This window comes from Pleurodeles waltl, chromosome 9, assembly GCF_031143425.1.
Source record: "Pleurodeles waltl isolate 20211129_DDA chromosome 9, aPleWal1.hap1.20221129, whole genome shotgun sequence".
Lineage (NCBI taxonomy): Eukaryota > Metazoa > Chordata > Amphibia > Caudata > Salamandridae > Pleurodeles > Pleurodeles waltl.
The window spans coordinates 1098519673-1098534421 of NC_090448.1; the positions used below are offsets into that span (position 1 = coordinate 1098519673).

A 14749-nucleotide genomic window follows, 5' to 3' on the forward strand; every position below is an offset into this window, starting at 1 on the left:
GGGGAAGAACAATGCATGTTCGATAGTTTCCTTACTTGTGCCTCAAGACGGACTAGTCCACTTCTCCTGTCCATGAGGCCATCCCCAGGCTGAGGTGAAGAAGAGGAGGAGAGGGTGCCATAACGAAACTGGAGGTAGACTTCAATTTCGTCAAGGAATTGCTCAGCCTTAAACTCATCCTTCACCAAGAGGAACGTGTCAGACAGGGAGCAAAAAGAGGGTTGTGACTGCATCAGGGCCATTGTGTGCTGGCCATAACTGGCTTTAGTGGTGTTCTTACTAATGGACCCAGCTGTCATCGGATCATCCCCCAAGGCCCCATTGTCCAACTTTCTCAGTGTGTTTCTGATGTATTTTATCCACGGGATATTACCAGAGCCTGGCAAGCCCTATATTTCTTCCAACCCTTGGCGATAAGATATAGGCTCGAGGGTAGCCCAGAGCCTCCTCCAGTAGAGGATGGTCTAGAATCCTCTGCAACCCCATCGGTGATTTAGATATTAATAAAGTGTTGTCTGCAAATATCAGGGCAAGAACTCTGATGCCTGCAAGACATGGGGAATCTCCCCCACACCCATTCAAATCGTCAATCAGATCGTAAAAAGGGTAGGGGCTAAGACACAGCTCTGTCTAACCTCTCTTGTGACAGAAAAACTGTTTGTCAGCTAACCTAGTTGACCACACCTCACCTGTGCATAATTGTACTCATGAAGTCTTATGATGTTGGCCAATAAATATTTAGGGATGCCTATATCAGCCATCACCTGCAAGAGCGTGAACCTCAGGACCAGGTTGAATGCAGAGTGGAGATCTACGAATACTACATACAACATCCCTCCTCCCAAAACCACTGATTTCCAAAAAAGCATTTGGAGACGGAAGACCGGATCCAATGTGCTGGTGCTATTCCTGAAGCCAGCCTGTAGGGGGGCTCGGCACTTCCTCGACAGTTAGCCGTTCTTGTAACCTTCCAAAGAGAATCCTGCTGAATAACTTCAGAGATCAGTGGATGAGGTTTATTGGTCTGTAATTAGACAGAAGTGATGGACAACCTTTTTTGTATAAGGGAACAATTTCATCCCCCCCCCCCACCCCTTCACCAGGCAGAGGGAATCGGAGCACCCTTTAATATAGCATTATTAAGAACTATAAAACAAGGACCTCAGACATCCATCTCGCTACGATAGACACCTGGGATTTAATCAAGGCCTGGAGCCTTGTTGGGGATGATCTTAAAGAACGCAGATATTACTTCTTGTAGCGTAATGCTGGAAGGCTCCTCTCTATCGTACACGTATCTCAGGTCCACTAAGGTATCACAACTGGTAGCTACTGAAGAGAGGCTAGCCTCTCTAATTACAGGGTATAGGCACGAAAAGTGTGTAACCCATTTGGCAGCAGGGATGTTGGCCTCCACAATGCGGAATCCTTCAGCAGAACCTGTAGACAAAGTTCTGAAAGAACCACTGGTCTCTCTTTCGCACTTTGTGGCCTCCCACTCCCTTTTGGCATTGTATATGGCTGGTTTAATATGCAACCCTCCTAGTTTTGATCTCATTCCTATCGTGTTGCTTAATAGCTTGCATCAAAGAAGCCCCAGCCCGCCTGCACAAGAGATTGAACCCCGTTTGGGGGACTGCCTCCCTACAGCCTTTTCAGTTTCCACAAAAGAAATTCTACGAAGCTCTTCAAACATTATAGTGTGGCCATGCAAAACTTCTCAATTTTGTCACTAGAGTCTACTGGCCCTGGCAGGGATAGTAGACCTTCCATGTATTCTGTTACAATTTTGTACACTACCCACAACAGCTCCTCAGAGTGTGCCATATGACACCATTTAACTCTACGCATATTGTTAGTTGGCCTCAGTCTCTTGTCAAAAGGATTGTGGGAGCTGGCTGCCATGTCACGAAGTGGGAGAGATATGACGCTGGAGTGTGTGTTATCATCACTATCCTGTCTTGGGAGGGCAACCATATCCATAAGATAAGGCCAAACCTGCACATCCACCAGAATGTAGTCACTGAGACTGGTGCTAAGGGGACGATTAAAAGTATGTTTAACATCCCTATCAGATATAGTTCTGCCATTACAGGTTCAAAAGCCTGGATTCAATGTTAGGGCAGTGATCTGAAGGGCGAGTGGAGACCATTTCTTAACTGGAGGGATTACTAACTTGGGGGATGGACCATACCTAGTCTTCCTCCTGGGTTAGGGTCACTAGAGTGCCCTTTAGGGGTTCAAAGTGACAGTTGAAATCTCCTCCCACCAGTTTCCAAACTCCACCTGGGGTAGATGCCAGGTTTGTGCTTAGCAACTCTAAGGTCGAAGAAACTCTACTTTGAGCTCCAGGTCTAAGGTACACTTTAGAAGTGTACAAGGTGAATTGCAGAAAGATCAGGGAGATGCACAAGATGTCCCGGGAGTAGGTTATAAGTTTCCGCTACCTTGCAGGGGAGGACTGAGCACACCCACGTAGTTAGTCCCCCCCGATGATCTCCCCTTGCCTGCGGATAGAGCTGCCTTACTAAAGTTGACATATCATATCTGCTGCAACACTTTGGTGCACCAGGTCTCCTGAAATAGGCAGAGGTCATATGAGTCATTGAACTCAGCCCAATTCAGCTTGGAAGCAAGTCAGGCGATGTTCCAGGAGAGCAATTTAAAAAGAGGGAGCTGAGCTAGGTGAAGCTGGTATATCTGCAGTACTGAGCCCTTTCCCTCCCCTCCCAGCTCTGTCTAAAGAAGGATCAGGGCAGAGAAATGCACTAATAGAAGAGGCTAGCTATCGGCTAACAGGATTAGACCTGGACTGGGGCAATGGAATATTGATTATGGAAGGGTAACTATTTGGGTCCCCTATGGATGTGGGTGACTTAGTAATTAACTCTGACTTGGACAAAGCGCTCTGCAAAAGTTTTAAGACGCCACGGGAGATTCCACGGCTGGAAAAAAAAACTCTGTGCCACCAACCTATGTCGCCCAATCATAGTGGCGTTGAGTGACCTGCTCCCCGATACATAAGACAACCTCTTTGAACCCCTCAGTGCGTTCTCAACACCACAGCTCTTTAAGTGTAGACCCTCAGTTAGAACACGTCTATGGAAGCCCACTGGAGGAGTTTGTCAGTCAACATCAGCAAGGACATCAAAGCGATTAGAAGTGGAGAAACAAAGTACACCTTGTGCACAAACAGGGTCGTTGGGTGCATAGACCAGTGCAGGGACAATCCGTGTGCATTTAGGCTGTTGAGGGGCTACTGACCTATAGAAGTGGTGGGGCTTGTAAAAATAACCCAACTTAAGCAAGTCAATGCCTGAAGAACCCACCCGTTTAATAAGCTGACCCAGTAATAAACATTCTACTAAATGGGGAGACATATGGCCACACAGTCCCCAGGCCGATCAGCCTTGACAGGACTCAGCCACCACACCCTCCGAGTTAGCAAAATGCTATTAGCTTGAGAGAGAGGAAAGTTTCTGTTTCTCACCAGTTAATCCAATACTTTGTTGGTGAGCTCACCCAGGGCCTCCCTCTGTCCATTGCGCAACTGTGGAACTCCAACAAGAAAATAGGGGCAGGAGGCTGGTGGTAAATCAATCACCGGTTGTCTCGGAAATGGAGCATGGGCTTCAGCCAGGGGTGGTCGTTGCTTAGCTGTGCTGCCCTAATTACCCTTATTGCCCATGGTAGACTTTTGGTGGCCCAAATTACTGCCTGTGCTAGAGAGTAGTGAAGGAGCTGCGGGCTGTGTACCATGTGTGGAGGAAGGGGCAGATAAGGGGCTATACACCATCGCACAAACTGGCACGGAAGGATCCATAGGGGCTAAGGAAGTTGACTGGTTAGACACAGCCCACTGACTATCCTTAGGGGTGATGTTTAGAGCCAAGGAAACATGAGACTGATCTGACATAAGACCCCTAAGCCCTTGTTTGATCGCCTACAGTCAATCAATTTCTCACATGAAGCTAACAAACACAAATCTCTTCTTGGGTCCGTGTAGGAGTCGACCACCATTGTCGTAATATACAATTTTGGGATGAAGCTAAAGCAACTCTTACTGCGTAATTCAAGCTAGTAGCATCCACCACACCATGTAACATAGTTAGGTGTACTGAAGGTATGATATGAAAACACAATGTAGGTGATATCTGACTCCATATAGCCATCCAACAGACCTGGATACAGGTGAAAGTGCCAAATATATATCTATATATATTACCTTGTCTTATTGCATCTCCAACAGATGCTGTGCAGCACTAGGCCGGCTTTACACAATTTCTTGGGTGGCCAATACCATTAGATCAGTACCTTAAAACAAAGGAATTTCATCCTGGCTCTTAAACATTTATTGTGTGTTTTAAATAGTGATGACCAATCTTCTGAGGAAAAGTTCTCACCAGAAGGTGCTCCAAGTCTACCTGTATATTCTGTCATTTGGGCTTTATGACCAAATAATTGAAAATTCCTTTTTAAAGACCATACCTCAATAGTTTCCTCATGTTTTAAGCTATTTCTTCAGTGAGGATTCTGAAATTCTCAACTGTTTTATAAAGTGAATTTGATGCAGGCACTGTGCAACTTGTCTACATCGCCCCCTAGTGTTTATCATTTAATCCATGCTTATTCTGAAGTTCCTGGACACATTTTTAATCGGTTATTTTTGAATATTGGGTCAATGAATGCTACCTTTTTTGACATTGTTTTACCTTTCAAACGGATTTAAGATTTATTCCATATTTTAGCTCCCTTGTGCAGTCTTGGGGCATAATAAAGAGTCTGTGCCATAATTGCAGTTAGTGACAATTTCACTGGGTATTTGTGTGCATGTCAAGCACTTATGTTGTAGAGCAGACCTAAATCCCTATTTCCACCCATGCCTGTTTTCTATGGTTGGCCACAATTGTGGGGCATCGGTTTATGGGAAATAGTATATCATCTGTAAGAGTAGGTGAGCAAGATAATAACTTCTCACATATAATATTCAAAGACCACCTACTCATGTATGTGCTTGTAGTTTGGATGGCTTACTGCAGACTATTCTAAAAAGATATTTCTCAATCAATACAGTCAAATGCTTTTTTTTTTTTTTTAACAGTCAACGACAGGGAAAGGGTTTAATTTGGTAAGTTTTTAATCAAACCATAATATGCAACTCAATGTGCGCATGTGGTTCCTAGAACAGCCTCCACTGACAAAACCCACCTGCAAGTCACTGAAAGGATTGGGTCACTTACTGTAACCTTGGCACCAGTATCTTGGCCAATATTTTGAAAATATTATTTATCAAAGATATGGGGTGTTAGAGCCCACAATCTAAAGTCTCTTCACCATACTTGGAGATGAGGGAACTAATAGATTTATTATTAATGTGTAAAAGTAATCCATCCCCCCCTGGTGATTTACAAGTAGTGAAGATTTCAATGGCTTCTTGAATCTCTTACAGGGTGATCTCACGCTCAAGAAGCGGTCACACTTCTTGCGACAGTGATGGCACCTTAATGCCATAAGAGTTGTCTTCCAGTCTTGCTATATTCTCGGCTTTGGGACTGTGTAATGTAAATGTTATCGCTATCTCAAGCGGGAGTGTTAGTTTGGCCCCTCGTTACATATTGCCAGAGCGGACAACTGTAATTCTCTTTGTTTCAGTCGCTACCCAAAAAGGTGGCTCACTTTCCCACCACTTTCATAGTGAAGCCATCTTAATTTCGCCAGTGGTTGTTCAGCTTTAGACATAAAAAAATTGTTCACAGCTGCTTTTTTAACTCGGTTTCCTTTAATCTGCTTTCAGACTGTTTGTTTATTGTGCCAGCAGGTGGTAATAGATTATTCTAGGTTGGACTGTACCACTTTAATTTCTTCGCAACTGATAGCAAAGTTCCTCGTTAGTATAGCTCTTCATGTGGACGTCCTCGCTGCCTAAAGTGCCTGTGCTCAAATATTGGGTGTCTGACTGACTGGTGTGTATACATGGACGGGTGAATTCAATAGCCTTTTTCAGACCAGATCCAGGCCACCTGGTAATATTTCACAATGGACTGTCTTTGATAGTGCTAAGTGAGGTTTCTGAATTTTTTTGGAGCTTGTCGACATGGCAGCGATTTATTTCCAGACAAGGCCCCAGACAAAAGTTGGTGAGATGGTTTAGAAGTAGACATGAAGATAATGTCTTGTTGGCTTTTTCAAATGAAGTGATATAGGTAGAGTCCCTTCTAGTGGTGTTTTAATATAAATGGGACGATGAAAATAGTCTCTACAAGTCCCACAGATAATCCAAGGTTCAGATTACTGTAATGAGCATGGGCTATTTCCATTTCAAATTCAATGGACTCCCTGCCTATATGGCATGTAATGAGTAAAACATTGTGAAGTTAGTCCACTCACGGAATCACTATGGTGCCAAGAGAGGGCCTCACCGCCACATGTACTTCCTGAGATACCATCCACTGCATGTTTATTCAATATTTACCAAGGTTCACTGTCTGGTATTGGTGCCAGCACAGTGGTCTATTTGTGGGGTATACAACAGATGTGTACATATCGATTGCGTTCAGGACAGGACACAGGAGCACCACTTGTACAGACGTCCAACAGCGTTGTCCAGGCCCGCTCTATTCAAGTGCCCCTCTCACCTTTCAATACTGTACATTGTGGTTTCCCATATTAATTCACAAAGAGCTACTGTGCTGCAGAATTTAGGTGCAAATGTAATAGGTATATTAAATGGCAGACCTGATACATAGACGAGTTCAGCTGTGCTAACTGCTGCTGTGCATAACTCTTCTAGTGGTACGGTCTTGTTTTAATACAGCCAATCCTCCCAACTCATGTGCAGTCTGTTCAGTGATGAAGTACGTCATTATAGAGGCTTCCACGAGTTGCTGTTCCTGCTACTGTCACAGCATCTTCCATACTGTGGTGTGACTCCGTTTGATGCTCCAATTCTGTTGGTTTTGGTTATGGGCAGTGCAGCTCGTTTACAGATTGGCCGTGTTGACTGAAGTGAAGCTCCAAACCCTTGGCCATATTTTCTCTATAAAATGTGGTGTAACCGCGCATTTGCTAGGACTACTTAAGATCCTAAATATGTATTGAGTGCTGAATCTATTTCCTTGCGTCATTACAGTTATCTAGTTACGCGTAGGCTGGGTAACTCGGGGCACTCCTGTGAGCACCTATTGCAAGAAGGACACACTTGTAAGCCTCTGATGCATGGGGATTAACAAATTACATTTGTGGTTTGTATATTGTGGCCACACTACCATACAGCTACTTCAGAATACATTCACAAAGACTGCAGGGTTCAGTAGGAGCAAACATGAGTCGAAGGCATCAAGCCCTCACTCATTCTTAAGGGTGATGGTTTTGAACGTGTGAAAACAGCAGCATTGTTACCATAGTAATCAAGCTGTTTGATAGACATTCCAAAGCACCTAAATATAATAATACCTGGTGTCCATCCACAGAGAAAGCTTTGCAGGGCCTGCCCAGTGTCATGGGATGAACAACCTACCGGCAGAAAAAGAGAACAACTCTTCTTGGTCAACGGGATAGTCTCCCATTCCCCACCTTCAGACAACCTCTTGTGCTTTGTGGCCACATCATGGAAAAAAGTATCAATTGATTTATTTTTAATCTTCTTGTTTAGATGGGTGAATCATTGGTCGTCATGAGCTGTGGTAAATGTGGCCACTGAGACAACTAGCCTAATAAGACCAACTGATTACAAATATTACCACTAAAAAAAAACAGAGATATTGAACAAAACTCAACGACTGGCAACCTTTGAGGACCATAAAGAGATATTCTGCAATGGAATTCATTCTGAAAGCTGGATCTCAAGTGAGGCGAACAGTACACTATGCAGTCTATTAATTCTTCAAAAAAGGCTTAAATTGATGAAAAACATTTTATACATCATGACTGAAAACTCACCCTTCTGGAAAGAATGCATTGATAATACGGTCCCCTAGCGGGTTAATTGCAAGCTCTGGAATCCGCTGGAAATCTTCACGACTGTAGAGAAAGCAGAGAACAAAACTTGTTACAAAATCAGACATGGTTTGAAGAGCCAGGCGATTATTTTATTTGTACTCTATTATGAGGAGGAAGCTGGCCTACAGGAAAATGGGCATTTTACAAAAACAGAGCTAATTACAATTTGACAAATGTAGGCAGAAGACGAGGCATAAATACAATGATGTACAATGAGTGCTTTGATCAACATGCCCTGAGGCCACAAAGAAAACAACTGACTGCAGCCAGTGGCTGATGGATCTCAAATAGTTCCTAACTCAGTGATTCCAACTGAGGCAGCCTAGGAGAAGGTGTCCTCGCTCCCTCTGTGATGCAATGAAATGAGCAGACAGAGGCAGCGAGTGTCAAGTTAAGTTTCTATTCTGCAAACTGGACAGATGGAAACGGGAAACTGGTTAGTCTGGGATGTAAGTAGGTCTGGATCGTGCTCTAAATACATCTGTATGTATCTATGCTGGACTACATCATCCCACACCAAAGTGGCCTGTGGGGGCGAAATAGCCTTTAATGTGAAAGGGAAGCGTGCAATCATTTTTGGATCATTTTTTGTATCACCCTATTTCTCCAGGGCAACAATGAACACTGAAGGTCAGACTAAACCTTCCAATATACCTCAATCTATTTCTAGCCTGGTCAAGAAATCAATGCATCAACATAAATGACCCATCTACAAACCTGAAATCTACCTCTGACATACCTTTCATTGAAGAAGCACTTGAGAGGCTAGCTGTAAAAACTGCGGAAGGCTAATTATCGATAGAGGATTCCTCCGTTATCTGTACTAGTTTACATCCCTCAATGAAAGAAGACCCAGGGATTTAAGAAGAGATGGAAATAAACCCACCAGATCATACTCCAGTAACTCCAATGAAATGAAGTTCCTCATTCAGCGAAAATACAATCATATTCACCCGCCATGAATGCTCAGTCATGGATGGGTGACGCGACACACAGACACACACACGTGACCCGAAATATCTGCTATCCAATTGTGAGTGCAGCCATATGTATTTATTACGTGCATCCACTAATGGACTTCAATGACACTCATTTTGTACGCTGGACCAGATATTTATTTACTTGAGCCATTAGTTGCAACACATACACATTGCAGCAACCTTTTCATTTAATATAGGTGCCTTAAAATGGATTTTTGTTTGCTATAAACATTACCTTTTTGTGCCCATTCACAGCTTTTTTTCTTTTTTTCTTTTACCAGTGAGTTTTACCACGAAGATGATAGTCAACTTTGTACATTTCAAACAAAATATATGTATTTTCAGAACTCATGTACTGATGTTTGGAGAAAAATGGCTGAATTTTTAAAATATATTTAAAAGCTGACTTTTCAGTCATAATCAAGTGGAGAGACATTACTACTAATATTACTTTGGTGCAAGGGGCAATGCAGCTGTGGCTGCCACGTATTACCCTTGTAGAACCATTCCAAATAGACCAGGCTGTTTTACTGCTGGTTACCTTGCATAAGATGGCCACTAATGTAATCTTCTGTGATGTGGTCAGAATTACAACACTAATATTAGTAGCTTGCAATTATTTCCATTGAACATAAGTAACTCTTATTACACAAAAGGCTGGAAACCCCCAATCTAGGTAATCCAAGAATGAATTAATTTGGTGGATGCACTTTAAATGATCTGAATATTCTGAAAGAGATCAATGCTTGTTCTATGTTTTGTCTTGAGTCTACTCAAAGGAAAGGAAAGATCTTCGGAAAAGTGCACAATACAAGGAAACAAGATAGGAAAACTTGTTGGTATGTGCTGTAAAGGTTAACATACAGGGAGTGCAGAATTATTAGGCAAATGAGTATTTTGACCATATCATCCTCTTTATGCATGTTGTCTTACTCCAAGCTGTATAGGCTCGAAAGCCTACTACCAATTAAGCATATTAGGTGATGTGCATCTCTGTAATGAGAAGGGGTGTGGTCTAATGACATCAACACCCTATATCAGGTGTGCATAATTATTAGGCAACTTCCTTTCCTTTGGCAAAATGGGTCAAAAGAAGGACTTGACAGGCTCAGAAAAGTCAAAAATAGTGAGATATCTTGCAGAGGGATGCAGCACTCTTAAAATTGCAAAGCTTCTGAAGCGTGATCATCGAACAATCAAGCGTTTCATTCAAAATAGTCAACAGGGTCGCAAGAAGCGTGTGGAAAAACCAAGGCGCAAAATAACTGCCCATGAACTGAGAAAAGTCAAGCGTGCAGCTGCCACGCTGCCACGATGCCACTTGCCACCAGTTTGGCCATATTTCAGAGCTGCAACATCACTGGAGTGCCCAAAAGCACAAGGTGTGCAATACTCAGAGACATGGCCAAGGTAAGAAAGGCTGAAAGACGACCACCACTGAACAAGACACACAAGCTGAAACATCAAGACAGGGCCAAGAAATATCTCAAGACAGATTTTTCTAAGGTTTTATGGACTGATGAAATGAGAGTGAGTCTTGATGGGCCAGATGGATGGGCCCGTGGCTGGATTGGTAAAGGGCAGAGAGCTCCAGTCCGACTCAGACGCCAGCAAGGTGGAGGTGGAGTACTGGTTTGGGCTGGTATCATCAAAGATGAGCTTGTGGGGCCTTTTCGGGTTGAGGATGGGGTCAAGCTCAACTCCCAGTCCTACTGCCAGTTCCTGGAAGACACCTTCTTCAAGCAGTGGTACAGGAAGAAGTCTGCATCCTTCAAGAAAAACATGATTTTCATGCAGGACAATGCTCCATCACACGCGTCCAAGTACTCCACAGCGTGGCTGGCAAGAAAGGGTATAAAAGAAGGAGATCTAATGACATGGCCTCCTTGTTCACCTGATCTGAACCCCATTGAGAACCTGTGGTCCATCATCAAATGTGAGATTTACAAGGAGGGAAAACAGTACACCTCTCTGAACAGTGTCTGGGAGGCTGTGGTTGCTGCTGCACGCAATGTTGATGGTGAACAGATCAAAACACTGACAGAATCCATGGATGGCAGGCTTTTGAGTGTCCTTGCAAAGAAAGGTGGCTATATTGGTCACTGATTTGTTTTTGTTTTGTTTTTGAATGTCAGAAATGTATATTTGTGAATGTTGAGATGTTATATTGGTTTCACTGGTAATAATAAATAATTGAAATGGGTATATATTTGTTTTTTGTTAAGTTGCCTAATAATTATGCACAGTAATAGTCACCTGCACACACAGATATCCCCCTAACATAGCTAAAACTAAAAACAAACTAAAAACTACTTCCAAAAATATTCAGCTTTGATATTAATGAGTTTTTTGGGTTCATTGAGAACATGGTTGTTGTTCAATAATAAAATTAATCCTCAAAAATACAACTTGCCTAATAATTCTGCACTCCCTGTAGTATTGAATTCCAAACCCTAAATTATTAGCTGCATTATCAGGGGCCTGGGGATGGGACGCAATTCCAGGTGGCAACCATGATGATGTCAAAATGTCATGTTAAACAAAAACAAGGATTTCAGTTTTATGCCATTAAGCTTAATAAAGCTATTATGCACCTACATTGCAACTGCTGTCAAATTGTTGAAAGCTTTATTTAGCTTGTGAGTAGGACTTTTTGCTGAGAAGCTGCCAATTAGTCCCCTCTTTAAGCAGGATGTAATGTCCATGTGGGTATAAGTGTTCCTCCTTCTTAGTGAAAGGCACCCCTGACCTCAACCATACCGCTGCATTCCTTGCTTACGCCGAGTGATGAGTATAAAACAGCTGACCCTTCTATCGCTGTCATAATTTGGCCCCCTCCACTGCCATAATACGAGTCTCCTGTAAGAAGATTATTTGCTCTACATTCAGTCGATCACCCAACGCTGGCTAAGACAAATGACACCACGCCACAAGGAAAAAAAAAAACATCTGATACACAAATCTGTCTGATTATTTGGTTAGAAATGTTTTCTGAGAGCTTGATTGGTGGGTCTTCGAGAGCCAGGCTCATTCTTTATTAGTCCCTTGATCAAGGACAAAGACACAAACACATAACCATCTTCTCTGGAAACCCCTCCTCTGGAAAGAACAAATCACGGGTGTTCATTGGTCTGTTTGTTTGCTCAGCCAAACACAAGCTAGGAGTGTTCTGAAATAGCTGCAATCTCAAGTAATATAGTGACTAGTGACCGGAAATATGCACAAGTATCTATGTTAACCCATAAAGAAAGAACCACTTTGAAATTACATCCTATTACGTGTAAACAGACAGTAATAGACAAATACAATTTCATCTTGCTAACCGATTTTCTTCTGTATTCAATATGTGTAGCTAACATCCATCCCATTGTATTCTTTCTGGACACCCATTGAGAAATGCCAAGAGGGATTAGCTCAGGGGATGTGCAGGACTGCACATGTTTCAGAGTGGGAGGATTAGCTAGATTTTGATTTCTTTGGTACTGGCACGTAAGTCTCTCAATGATCAACTTACCATCTAGATAGGGAATACAATTTTGTTATTCAAACCTCCATATATGGCATGTGAAACTGTGGTAAGAGCAAGTGAAGTCTTCTAGTATCAAGAGGTAGAATGTTTGTTGAATTTACCAGTTTAGGTGAGCCTGAAATCTCAGAAGGACCTGGAGGCGGGAAAAGGCTGCGAGGTAAGCAACAAAACTCATTACGGCAGATGCATCACAAATGCTGGAAAATAGTACTTAAAAAGTACTACGATTTAGAAGCACAGTGGAAAACTACAGTGACTTTTTTTTTTTTATCCATGGGCCTAATTGTATTAAGAAGGAATGTTTAAATGCCTGCAGAGTACCAAACAAAACTATATGGTTATCACATCAAGGGACTCCTGGTAGGTATGTTTTGCATCCAGAAAATGCACATAGAGGGTTTTTAGGTCGTTTTCTGCTAAAATGTCATGGTAGTCAATCAGAATTCTAACACGAAAGGAGCACTGGACTTGGATTTTAGGTCTAGCTTGACAGTGGAGCTGACATTAGGACCTACTGTTACAAACTCTTTAAAATATACATCGAGTTGGCTTTGTCCCCACTCAGAGGAGTATATCTCTCTCTACTCATTCTACTGGCTCGCTGGTGTAACATTTCAACTCCTATTGAGTGCTTGCATTACAATGTATGAGAGACTATTTTACATCTCAAATGTAAACTGAATTCTCAATCATTAAATGATTGATCTTTAAAGCTGTAGTGTATGTAGATAGCAATCATTTCTTGGAGAGCTTTTTACTGTACATGCTTTTCATCAAGGGTTTACTTAGGACACAAAATGCTTGCCAGGTCTATTTGCGTTTCCAATGCTTGGTTTATTCCTGTTATCAAGAGAAAAGGTTGCTAGATTATAATTTCATTTAGCTACATGAAGTAGATTTTTGCATTTTGTCAGTCAATAGCTGTGAATGTGATATTGCTAACTTCTAGACAGATATAGAGAACTGGATCATCTTGGCACTTCAGATGCTATTACTTTAACATGCTTAAAAATATTGTTAGGGAGTTGACCTGAAAACTCAAGAAGGCACTGGATGATTCACGGAGATGTACACACTGTACAAGTTGTGTTTCCTCTCATCTGCAACCTGTGTACCTATGTATGACACACAAATATATATCACTTATGTAGATGTGCAAAGTGCAATATGCTGTTTATTACCACTTAAGTGAGCGAGGGGGAAACTACTCATGACAGATGAAGGCTCAAGTGAGTCCCGATGCCTCTCCCCTCCTTCAGCAAAGGTAATGCATAGTATCATATACTCTGCACATCAAGCTGCATATATGGGTTATGGCATAGCATTTTTCATGTGTATTTGTTTTTTACAAATGTATTTAATCATGGCCCAAAACTATTCATGAAAGATAAAGAAAACGTGAACATTCCAATTCAACTCAGCATCCAATGTAAGCTGCACTTAGAAGAAAACATGTTTTCAAGCTAGCTGCCTCCAAAATAAACTCTAATAAAGATTTGAAAAGCCAATAGGGTCGCCTTTGGGGTAAACTGACATTGTTTTATCACAATGCTGTAATAAATGTAAATTTAAAATGAAAAAAAAGAAGTAACACCAGTATCATGAAGTAGAAGCACACATGCGTGACGACGTACGTGTGTGCATGCGTCACACTTCAAGTGTTCCTCTACTGAATGACATTGTTGCCATTTTGTTTTGTTTTTTACAGATCCAAGATGGGGTAACTAAAAAATAATACATTTTCAATCATGTTAAATAGCATCTCAGCAAGGAGGCACAGCCAGGCTCCCCAAAGCATAAAAAGTAAAATAAAAAAAAATAAAAAAAAAATACTGTAGGGGTGGGCAAGCAACGGAAAAGTGGGTAGGAAGAATCAACACTTTTTTTTAAATAACGGAGGGTGGGATGTTAAAAGCAGCACAGGAGAGCAAAACGGAGTGCTGGGGATTTGGCAGAGGGAGAAGCACAAGAGAAAGAGAGAACACATGCGCTCTAATAGTGTGGTTTACAAAAAAAAGAATAAAATAATTCCCCAAAAGTGAGCGGTATAAGGATACAGGCCAGCCAATCAAAAACATGGTAAAGAGGCTAAGTACGAGGAGGCGGACAAACGCAAGAATAGGGAGGAAAGCCATTAATAATAAGAAAATAAAAAAAAGTGACAATAAAGACAACCAAAGGAAGCCCCATAATTCTAAGCCCATTGATTTTGTTTGTGATAGTCCCCAAGAGGACTTTTGCA

At 42.0% G+C, this 14749-nt stretch overlaps 1 protein-coding gene across 1 annotated transcript in view; it reads right to left on the bottom strand.

Annotated features, from left to right (window-relative positions):
• CHP1 (calcineurin like EF-hand protein 1) overlaps positions 1-14749 on the bottom strand; it is a 123136-nt gene that overhangs the window by 68882 nt on the left and 39505 nt on the right. Inside the window, exon 3 of the mRNA XM_069208798.1 lies at positions 7939-8019. Coding sequence (XP_069064899.1) covers positions 7939-8019 — 81 coding nt within the window. The remainder of the gene's footprint in view (positions 1-7938; positions 8020-14749) is intronic.